The sequence below is a fragment of the Lepidochelys olivacea genome (assembly GCF_965140295.1).
Source record: "Lepidochelys olivacea isolate rLepOli2 genome assembly, chromosome: 5".
NCBI classification, from domain to species: domain Eukaryota; kingdom Metazoa; phylum Chordata; order Testudines; family Cheloniidae; genus Lepidochelys; species Lepidochelys olivacea.
The window spans coordinates 33,852,767-33,864,934 of record NC_140415.1 but is presented as its reverse complement, the minus strand read 5'-3'; the positions used below and the strand labels follow the sequence as shown (position 1 = coordinate 33,864,934).

Here is a 12,168-nt window from a genome sequence, read left to right as displayed (position 1 = left end):
TTTGAGCAGGTGATCGGACTAGATGACCTCCTGAGGTCCCTTCCAACCCTGATATTCTGTGATTCAGTACCCTGCACTGATGTTCCATTAATATTTACCACTTAGAATTTATGTATTTGAAATAGTCAATGTATTAAAAATGCTATACCTCTAGTAATACAGAACTTATACATTTCAGTATTTTATAGTTAAAACTGTCATTTAATAATATGAAATCTTTCCAAGAGATGGCATAAAAACCTCTTACTTTTAAAATACAATAACAACAATTTGCATTTATAGAAAATCATTTGCTGATGCCACAGTGCTATGTGAGCATTAATTAATTTAGATTCACAAAACTTATTCTTATAAATATTTTTCTATTCATTTTACAAATGACTGAGTTATTGAGAGCTTCAAAATGTGATACAGCAAACCAGTAACAAAATTGTGGACAGAATTCAGGAATCCTAATTCCAGATCCATGCATTAACCAATAAACAGCTGCTTCCCTTCTAAAAACAATTTCTACATCTAAACAGTCAATTTACCTGGGAATAATGAGCACTGAAGCCAGCTTGAGACATTTCCATTTCAAACGAGGCTGCCAGCTGGTCTGTTGTAGCTATCAAACAGGACATTTGAAATTTTAAACATGTTATGGGTTTCAGTATAAAATAATGAAAACTCTGACCTGAGTTGATGGTGAGATGATGCAATTAACTAGACTGTTCACTAAACACAGTTTACTGTGCATCATTATTTAATGAACATTACAGACTTAATGGCCTGGGTAATTAGTGTTACTGTTAAGAACAAGAAGCTGTTTCCACTCTACTGCATTATATCCATTCTAACTTATTGTATTATCATTTGTTTTAAAATAATGTTTGGACTGACCTCAGCCCAATGGTAAATATGTCTGGTATGTCTGATCAAAACTGATCCAGCCATTTTTCACTTGAGCTAAGTAACCAGTAAAACCCCTATTTGTGCAACCTTTGTTTTGCTCTCAAATACTCAAAAATGGTAGGCAGCTTTAATGAAAATGTAGCAAAGTTGCCACCTCAGTGCACCCCTTGTGGCCAGATATAGTAATGCAGAAACACTGCCTCATTTTCCCCAGCGTCTACTCTGGCCAGACCATTTTAGCTAACACCTTCCAGGGCCTCTGAGCCTGTTACCAAAATCCTAAAAAATATGAAAAGTAGGGCTGTCAAGAGATTAAAAAAATTAATCGTGATTAATGGCACAATTAAAAACATGAAGCATGATTGATCCTGCGATTAAACGACTAATAATTCACCTCATACAAGTACTGTAATGCAATCTCTTTATCATGAAAGTTGAACTTACAAATGGAGAATTATGTACAAAAAATAACTGCATTCAAAAATAAAATAATATAAAACTTTAGAGCCTGGTGGCTTTAGAGCCACTCAGTCCTATTTCTTGTACAGCCAGTTACTCAGACAAACAAGTTTGTTTACATTTGCAGGGGATAATGCTGCCTGCTTCTTGTTTACAATGTCATCTGAAAGTGAGAACAGGTGTTTGTATAGCACTGTTATAGCCAGCGGCACAATATATTTACATGCTAGATATGTTAAAGATTCATATGTCCCTTCATGCTTCAACCACCATTCCAGAGGACGTGTCCATGCTGATGACGGGTTCTGCTAGATAACAATCCAAAGCAGAGCGGACCGACGCATGTTCATTTTCAACATCTGTGTCAGATAACACCAGCAGAAGGTTGATTTTCCTTTTTGGTGGTTTGGGTTCTGTGGTTTCCCCATCAGAGCATTGCGCTTTTAAAACTTCTGAAAACATGCTTCGTGCTTCATCCCTCTCAGATTTTGGAAGGCACTTCAGATTCTTAAACCTTGGGTTGAGTGTCGTAGCTATCTTTTTAGAAATCTCACATTGGTACCTTTTTTGCATTTTGTCAAATCTGCTGTGAAAGTGTTCTTAAAATGAATAACATGCTGGGTCATCATCTGAGACTGCTATAACATGAAATATATGGCAGAATGTGGATAAAACAGCAGGAAACATACAATTCTACCCAAAGGAGTTCAGTCATAAATGTAATTAATGCATTTTTTTTTAACGAGCATCGTCAGCATGTAAGCATGTCCTCTGGAATGGTGGCCGAAACATGAAGAGATGTATGAATGTTGAGCACACCTGGCATGTAACTACCTTGCAATGCCTGCTATGAAAGTGCCATCAAATGCCTGTTCTCACTTTCAGGTGATACTGTAAATAAGAAGCAGGCAGCATTATCTCTCATAAATGTAAACAAACTTATTTCTCGTAGCGATTAGCTGAACAAGAAGTAGGACTTTGTGGACTTGGAGGCTCTAAAGTTTTACAATTATTTTGTTTTTGAGTGCAGTTATGTCACAAAAAAATCTACATTTGTAAGTTGCACTTTCACGATACAGCTATTGCATTATAGTACTTTCATGAGGTGAATTGAAAAATACTATTTCTTTTGTTTATCATTTTTACAGTGCAAATATTTGTAATAAAAATAATAATATAAAGTGAGCACTGTACACTTGCATTCCGTGTTGCAATAGAAATCAATATATTTGAAAATATAGAAAAACATCCAAAACTATTTAATACTTTTCAATTGGCATTCTATTTAACAGTGTGATTAAAACTGCGATTAATCTCAATTAATTTTTTTGAGTTAATCGCATGCATTAACTGCGATTAATCGACAGCCCTAATGAAAAGCAACCAGTCCTTCAGCCCAGCCAGGCTCAGGAACCCACCTATTCCTCAGTATCTACCATTTTCACCACACCTTTCTGCAGGTTCCTGTGTCTCAAACACCACCACTGTCTAGGGGTTAGTACGCTCCTCCCCTTGCTAGCAGTTCAGATAGGCTGCAGCTCATCAGGGTTCCTGTCTCCAGGCAGGCTCCTTGCCTTCCACAGGACAGTCTGTCTGTACCACTTTCCCCATCAGCCTCTAATTGTTGGGCTTCCCCCTTTTAAACTCTCCTTTTAAGCTTAACATCCAAATAAGATGTGATAGGGTATGGCTAGTTAAGCCTCAGATTGCCAATTAACCCCTTCCAACCAGGGACAGTGTTTATATGCCCTGTCAGAAAGGAATAATTAATGTTAGAGCCATGTGAACCTTGCACACCAAAACCCCCACTAAAAGATTCACTGAGCTTCAGGCAAGACTTGGCTGACCTGACTTCAGACAAGGGCTGGGAACCTTATTCTTTTCCAACAAGCTACAAGAACACCCCACTCTTTCTTTTAGATGGCTTTGGATAAGGAGCTAATCTGGTGGCCTGGTATGGTACAGCATCTTTTCAAAAGATTCAGGAGGCAGCCAACTAGCCTCACCTTAATTTTCGGGGGACTGCTGTCAATCTAGCTCCTGTTACCTGGAGTGTTAGGGGACTGGCAAAGTAGTCTTCCTCACTCTGAGAAGCACAGCAAATATCTTCAGTGGAATAAATAGTCTGTCTGGTCCCACTTTCATCAATGGCAGGATTAGAAAGGCTCCCTGGCCCAATGCTACATTCAGCTCATATCTTTACTTCATTCCATGGTGATAAATCCCAGAGAACAACCCATGGTAACAGAGGAAAAGGGGTTGTAAAACATACTTTGAGGTTTGCTTGGCAAGAACCTTCTGTTTGCCTGTAGTCTGAGAACCTTAACTCCAGGCAAACCTCAAAGAATGTGAAACAAACCCCTTTGTAAGAAACCATTGCCTCATGCATATTTAGTCACCAAAGGCATCAGAGGAAGTTCAGCCTGTGAAGTTCAGTACATAAAACCCAGGTGTCCATCACTTGAGCAAAAGGAGTAATTTTTTTTTGTCAACAATAAACTATTAATTGTTGTGGTCAGCCACTAGAGGGAGACATGATCATGGCCACTCAGGCAATGTATTATACGTGCAGACACATCCCCATAGATGCACAAGACCTAATTATTGTACTTAGTCTGAGAAAAATAGGTAATGTTTAAAAGCAGAAAATTCTAACGTTACATATTGGCTGATATTTAATATTTACCATGGGCAGCCTTAAACTCCCCATGCCGGCCTCTCTGAAGCCAGTTGTGTAAAGTGGGATCCTCCTGTTATACTGTAGATGACAATATTACAGTTACCGCTGTGAATACAGATTAGAGAATGGTGCCCACTCTAATTTTCCATTTTTTTTTAAACTGCGAAACATTCTAAAGATGTCTTGTGCAAAAAACACTTCTGCCAACCTAAAGTTTGGGTAAAACAGAAAACCACAGCCCATGCCATGAGATTTAGAGTCATATGAAAAAGATTATGTACAAAAATTCATTTTCTGGCACAGAATTGAATTGTGCAGTGTTACTTGGCTTTGGTTTTTGCACTCTCTCTCTGTTTTTTTCCTTTGTAGGTTTTTTTAAACAAACAACCCCCCGCCCCCCAGGAAATAAAATGTAAGATTTATGTTAATATGATGCTGGTTAGACTTAGAATTGAAACACATTAAAATCAGGCACTTCAACATGAAGTTTCATGCTGTGCTGCAGAAGATAACTCAACCATCTTGAGCACAGTTAGCAAACACTTTCTAGCCAGCACCAAAACCATGAAGCTGTGTTTGATACAGGGAAGCTTCCCAAGGGCAAGGACAAAGTGAATCCTTCCCCTCCCCTAGAAATATTGTGTCCATGGTTGATACTGCAGCTCTGAGACTGGAATAACTCCAGCTGTGTCTTCGGCTCTGTGTGAGGCAATGACTACAGAATCCACAATCCACCTTGCCTAGCCCCAACACAGATTACATTGCACATTGGTACACAGCGGTTCCCACAGAGCTGGGCTCCTTAGTGCACATTCTGCTGCCTCTGAGCAGCTGGACAGCACTGCTTCTGCTGAGTCTGGGGAACTCCCACACCAAGGAAGAGGGGGCAGGATTTTAAACTTCCTCCAACCCCACAAGTGGCTCAGTCAACGTTACTGTAGAACCTTGGTCCATACCTTCAGCACCGAGTCCAGCTTCCCTAAAGGGGCAGACAAAGACTTCCCTGGTGCAGATGGCATAGAGCATAGCCAGCTCCACTCCACCCATCTCTCAGGGAGGAAAATGCAGCACAACCAGTGCTCTGTCTTACCCTTAGGGGGTGTGGTGAAGTCCTAATGGGACTTTGGCAGCTGATGTAACTCAGAACAGGCCTTAGGTTTCAGCCCCTGACCAGCCCAGAATCAGTGGGTTGGAAAGGATTTTCAGAGCCACCTTCCTTCCCATCTCTCTAGCTGCACAAAACATAAGCCCAGCTCAGCTGAGGATTGATTCAATTTTTCAATTCCTGACTTCTCTATGTTTACATTATTAACCTTAATTTTGCCTGAACATCATTTTTGCATACAAGAGAAAGTTTATTTTTCCTGTGTCAAACAGGAGCTTATTTAAAAAAGTCCTTTTGTATGAATTTGAAAACATTTAGTACCTTGATCAAATGTACTTGAAATTAGAAAATTGCTGGAGAAAAGGCTACATTTTTTTTGAGGTATGTAACAACATATGGTATTTTTCTTTGTTTAGCTAAACCTTTGTCTTTTGAAGGCCACTATTTCACCTTCCTCAAATAAACGAAGTTCAAAAGTGAGAAAATTAGAAGTCTTCAAAAGCCAAGAAAGGAAAACAAGAAAATATAACACTTAATCGAAAGAAGCTGTCTAATATTTTTAAACAATACAGTTAAAAATATTGGTACTTTATCCAGATAAATGCTTTAATAATAACAAGCTGTCTAAATGTGTCTAAATAGTGGAATTCTAATTTAAATGTTTTTATAAATTATTTCTTATATTTATATTATTTCTTGACATTCAAGTTAACAGTATCTTTTGGTCTAGCCATAAACAATCCCATTCCAATTATTTGGAAAGTTGAGATATTGAAATGTGAAGTATATGCAGATGTCTTCCCTGCATGGCAATGTAATCCTTTTGAAAAGTGGCTATAATTTAAGATGAAGAAACAACTTGGTGTTCTGTTACTAGCCACACACTTGAAACACAATATTGACTCATTGGAATAGAGGATGTGGGCTGATTTGGATGGCGGATGTGGCAGCCATTAATACACAAAGGATCTTCTCTATTAAAAATTTGGACTCCATGAACATTTCCAAAAGGAAAGAATAGTTTGGTGCAGCTCTACCTCCTTGGCCAACTATCTTGTGTGGCAAAGTAATGTTATAATTAAGGCTACCTTTTAGTCACGTATTTTTAGTAAAAGTCATGGACAGGTCACGGGCAGTAAACAAAAATTCTCAACCTGTGACCTGTCCTTGACTTGTACTATATACCCTTGACTAAACCTTGCGGGGGGGGTGGGGGGGAGGTGGCCTGGGGGGCATCTCAGGGGCACTGTGGGTGATGGGGGAGGGTGGCCCGTGACCCCTGCTGGTACTGGCGGGGGGGCGGGGGGAGGGACGGCATGGCCTGGAACCCCCACTGGTGCTGTGGGGAGCAGTTGTTGGGGCTGACAGGCTCCCTGCCTGGCTCTGCACCTCCCCGGAAGTGGCGACATCACCCTCCCTCAGCTCCTAGGTGGAGGTGTGGCCAGGCAGCTCTGCGCACTGCCTCTGCCCCGAGCACTGGCTCCGCAGCTCCCATTGGCCGGGAACCGTGGCCAATGGGAGCTGTGGGTGCAGTGCCTACAGGTGAAGGCAGCGTGGAGAGCTGCCTGGCCATGCCTCCGCCTAGGAGCTGAGGAATGTCGCTGCTTCCGGGGAGCCTCCCCAAGGTAAGCGCCACCCAGAGCCCTCACCCCCTCCCACAGCCCAACCCCCAGCCCTGAGCCCCCTCCCACACCCAAACTCCTGCTGCTGCTGTGGGGGGTGGGGCATGGCCCAAGACTGCCCCAGCAGTGGCTGGTGCGGCTGGCCCTGGAGCAGCCTGAGCAACACCGGCTGCTGCAGAAGTACCAGAGCTCCCGGAAAGTCATGAAATCTGTGACTTCCATGACCTCCATGACAAACTCACAGCCTTAGTTATAATCAATAACTAACCAACATTTAGGAAGTAGTCACATACTACTGCGGGGAGGGGCACTGCAGAAAAATGTAGGATAGACAGACATGGTGAAATTTTTCACCCTTTAAATCAAAATGCACTCCTTTCCCAATAGTTTCCAAAAATCACCTTGTCTCAGCAAACACCAATGAAATGTAAAATGAGACCAGGAGAAATTTAGAGATCCATTGTGTCTTGTATTATCTTTAACACTTCAAACTCCAGGTAAAGTTTCAAATAAATAAATAAATAAATAAATATAGGAGGAAGAGATTTGGTACTGTTGGTGTGTTACCACGATGGTGCCTAATAGAGTGACCTTCTTTACTTTTTCCAGCCTACTGTCTCCATCTACTCAGCCTCGGAGCATAACATTTCACATCATCTACCCTCTCTGATATGTGTTGCAAGACAGCTGTATGACCAGCATGTTAAAAAATGAACATATAATGTATTGTACTTTACACAGTACAGTACATCCCCAAGAGTAGGTGATCCATTATTTACTTCAGTCATAATGCAAGGATACATTAAAATTTAAAGAAATTTCATACCTTCTAGGGCAAATATTCTCTCTCCAAGTGCTTCAACAATAGTAAGAAGAGCTAATTCATCTGAGACATTGAAGAAATGCTTTTCAGTAGGTTCACTTGCAATTGATTTTATTTCCTCCACAAATTTCTCTGTACTTAAATTTCCTCTGTTGTAGCTGCCAAGAATCTAAGGCAATAAAAAAATGTCTAGAATATATTTTACAAATTATATTTTAAAGACACATTTTAGGCAGATTGTCAGTGCATACTGGGAAATATTACCTTAGCTTAATTCAATCCACTTAACATTAGCCCTACAGTGTCAGAAAAGCACTTTTGGTAATATGAGATCATGAATATTAACTTTAAAGTTTGTCTAGAAGTTGACGCAAACTCTCGTGTTCCCTTCAAAAAACCAGATTCTCACAAACATCAAATTTAAGGGAAATATATATATATATCCATAAACCTCCATTGAAGTGTGAATTTAGAGTGGGGCGTTCAAAAAAGCTCAACATGGCACTAACTCTGTTCCCACTGATATCTTCAAGGAGTACACAGTTATGTAGGGTGACGAAACATCCCGTTTTTAAAGGGACAATCCCGTATTTAAGACCTCCTGCAGGTGTCCTGACTTTTTCTTGAAAACTGGCAAATTGTCCCATATTTTATGTCTCTCCCTCTCCCCTCCATATCAGCACTGGGGGGTCCTACTGCTGGCCAGATCCCTTCTCGCGAGCCACCCGCCCACCAGTGGTGATTGAGGGGGTGGTCCAGTAGCTGACGATGGGGGCGGGCGTGTGCAAGGCTGGTGGAGGGACGAAGATGCAGTGTGCAGGGCTGGCCGCTCCCTCTGCTGGTCCATCAGCACAGCACCTGCTGCATGCCAGCTCTCAGCCAGCAAGGCCCCACCCCCCGTCCTGGTTCCAGACAGCAGTGGCTGTGCATTGAGAGCTGCGGTGGCTGGTGAGTGTAGGCAGGTGCCACATGGCAGCGGGTTACATGACGCCTCTGCTGCCCACCCATTGGCCCTTTACGTGCCCCACCTCTCACTGTCCTCTCCCTGCTTTGCCCCATCATCTCCCCCAGCCTTGCTGCTCCTCCATATCCTCCCCGGAGGGACACATCCCGCTCCCAGCTGTGCAGAGAACCAGCCCCTGGTCGGACTGTTCAGCTCACCAACAGCCTGGCCAGCAGGCTCCTTCCTTCCCCCACTGCCTCTGGCTGGGTCAGCACCCTGGAAAAGCCCAAGACCCTCTGGCCTGTGGTGCTGGCCAGGAGGAGCCAAGCCCTGCATGTGCCAAAGCCCCGTCTAGTGCTGGCACAGGGAAACTTCTCTGCCCCTCAGCTAAGTTCTGGAGTGGTGGTGAGGGAAGTGATTTCCAGCCTGTTTGTGCCCCAACCCTGCAGGCTTCACAGCAGCACCCCCAGGCAGGGGGCTTAGCACCCTCTTCATCCACCCTCCCCCCACCCTGGGTCCTGTCCTGTCCACAGGGAGCATGGGGTTTCTCCGTCCCCTAGGCACCCTCCCATGCTGAGCTGGGTTTACTGAAGCCCCTGCAGTCTCAGGGCCTTGGCGCACAATGCATCCTTAGGGCTTAATCCCTTCCTGCCCGTGCTGTAGCCAGGGGACCAGAGGCAGTTATATCAGTGGCCAGCAGCAGCCTGGAGGTGTTAGCTGCCTTTCGACACTGTGCGGGCAGGACGGGAAAAGTTGCTTCCAGCCACAGGGGAGTGTGTGTGGAGGGGACAGATAAGCTCTGCAAAGACAGGGGCCAGGTCATCCCTTCCCCCACTCCTCCTCCCCTGTGGCTGGAAGCAGCTCCCATCCCTTCCCTCCTGCACAGTGCTGAAAAGCTGCTGCTGGCCACATTGTGGTGTGAACCGTGGAAGAAATCTGGGGATGGGGGGCATGCGACCTTGAGCTTCTCCCCCTCCTCCACGTGTTGCCTTGGGAAGACATGGCACCAGGTGCCAGGAGAGGCAGGCCTGTCCTGGGGCCCCAGCCAGTCATGAAGGGCAGAGAGCGCCAGGCAGGGAGGGTCAGGTCGGTCGGTCACCCGCCCCGTGTCAGAGAGTTGTATGGGAGTGTACGTGTGTCACCTTTCCCCGTGTGAACCCTAAAGCCTTAAAGATAAGAAGGTATATAAAAAGAATCCAAGTACGCAGTATTGCTTTTTAACAGGGCCTCAGTCAACTTGATGTTAATTTGAACGTTTATGCTGCTTAGTTCCGACTGATTTCTATTGAACTCACTTGAATATGAGTAATTTTACCAGGTGTCCCACATTCAGCGTAGGGAAATAAGGTCACCCTACAGTTACGCCAAGGCCTAGCTTTTCTGAAAATACCAACCATATCCACCACAACAATCACGTGTTATAACTGCTGTTACCCTCATCCTTCCCTATATCCTACAACATTTCTAAATCACCCATTGAGTTACATCGTAATTCAGGCCACAACCCTACATGGGATGCACAATTTTAGTGAGGTCCTGTACAGGTGCAAGGGTCCACGAGCTCATATCACATTGCGGTATCAGGGCCATAGATTGTATGCCCTTTGGGGGCAGGAATACTCTCTTTTATTTAAGTGCCATGAAAATTTATTTCATTATAAAAATAAACAACAATAATGGGCACTTCTTTGCAGTGCTAATGACTAGACTCTAGAGAATGGTACTGGAAATCAGGACAGCTATGTTCTGTTCCCTGCTCTGTTGCCAACTTTGTGAGGTCTTTGTCAATTATGTAACTTCTGCATACCTCAGTTTACTGAACTGCAAAATGGGAACTTCCTTAATTCACGGGGATGTTGTGAAGGTTAATTAACTGAGCTTTCTAAAGCACTCTTAGATTCTTGGATACAATTTGCCCTGTGGATTACAGTATTATTTACTACTAGCGATGGGCCAGAAACTTACCTCCAGATCCTAATTCCTCTGGCCTTTGTGGAAGTACAGATCCAGATAGAGACCTGAATTTTGCTACAGCCCATCAATAACTATGACATTTCAGCTCCACATGGGATTTTTAATTTGGTGAACTCTTGCTTAATGAAGGAAACCATCACCAAAGCCTCATGTGTTACCACCTGCCACTATTAAAATACTGGCAGCCTAAAACCAAATATTGTTTCCTCCTTTAAAACCTGTGATTTGTGCCATTTAGTTACACTGATGTTTAATATTTAAACAATTAGTAGTGAGCTGCTTGGCCTTGCAGGAACAGTACTTCCTGATAGTATTGTTCATGACTGGGGGTAGCAGGGAAATAGATTCTTGGATCTGGCAGTTATCTGCTCTGCTTACAAAACCTTGGAAGCAATACAACTGTGGTGTTCCTGTTAGGAGCAGTAAAGAGAAATGTGATCCTGAAGAGGGATTAAAAATAAACTTTCTAAAAAAATCAACTAGTTAAATATGGGACTAATTCTAATGTATAGTTACAGTAGATAGTTCACACACAAAAGTATTTAAGGACCTTATGTTTCTCTGCGTAGGTTATTTTCACACAGGGAATAAAATCTCAAATTTCATCTTCATTCTCTCCCGGCTTATAGGGTTTGCCCCCCTTCATGAGAGAGGCAGCTTCAATATCCTAATTGCAAATATCAATGAGGAATAAAATGATTAAAAAACCTGATAGAGTCTCTTAAGAAGTTGCTGGATGATTCAGACTGATCCACTCAATTCACTTTTGCTCTTAACAAATAGATTACACACACACAGACACAGACACAGACACACACACACACACAGAGGATGAATTGATCGGCTTTTTCTGATGTATTATAAAATTTGAAAGATGCATTTTATGTTATTTAAGTTTCTCTTATTTCCCCCTCTCTCTTGAGCAATTATAGCTCCATAAAGATGCTGTGAAATAAACTTTTTAACAGGCATTACAATTAAAAGATGAAACATGCTTTTAAGATCTAAATTTCCCTGTATCATTTCACTTACAGCAATAGAAAATCTCTGAATGTTTTCATGTTTACAGTCCTTAATCACGTCTGCTAATTTGTAGCTGTCGTGTGATTCCCCGTCAGTCACAATAACCATTACTTTCTTTACTCCTCTTCGTGCACCCCGAGCCTCAGTGAACGCCTCTTTCCTTTAGGGAAACACACAGAGAACACAGAAAAGCAAAACAGCACTCTGATTTCACAGAATTTTTAAAAAATGGATCAGAGACTAAACTACTTGCTATCAACCAATAAACAGAAGGGAAACATAAATGCTTAATCTGATCAAATGTTAAAATCTCACCCCTACATTCTTTTCTCTTTCTTTTATGTGTACTGTGATCTCTGTCTCTTTCAGTTACCTCACAACCTAATCTGATGGATTTACAGTGCTGATCAAACAGCTGTCCACATCAGTTGTATGAGTGTCCGATTTTGCATTTACTGTCTATCCAGCAGAAGCCAGAATTCATGTCTTGAGGGTAAGGGAGGATTCCTAAAGTAATAGTATTCAGAAAAAAGAACTTTAATTCTCCCTGCATGCTCAGTGTTTGAGAGCCAGTACTTTCAGAAGCTTCTGATGCTCAGCAGCCAATAGAATCGCAGATTCTTCTAAGTTTGGTTCTGAGAGAAT

The 12,168-nt window shown here is 42.6% G+C and overlaps 1 protein-coding gene across 2 annotated transcripts in view; it reads right to left on the bottom strand.

Moving 5' to 3' along the window:
* Positions 1-12,168, bottom strand: part of ITGA1 (integrin subunit alpha 1) — a 129,474-nt gene that overhangs the window by 62,727 nt on the left and 54,579 nt on the right. For both annotated transcript variants that reach the window (XM_084629156.1, XM_084629157.1), the window contains exons 8-10: positions 11,533-11,683; positions 7,587-7,752; positions 534-607 (exon numbers count right to left, since the gene is read on the bottom strand). In XM_084629156.1, coding sequence (XP_084485282.1) covers positions 534-607; positions 7,587-7,752; positions 11,533-11,683 — 391 coding nt within the window. The remainder of the gene's footprint in view (positions 1-533; positions 608-7,586; positions 7,753-11,532; positions 11,684-12,168) is intronic.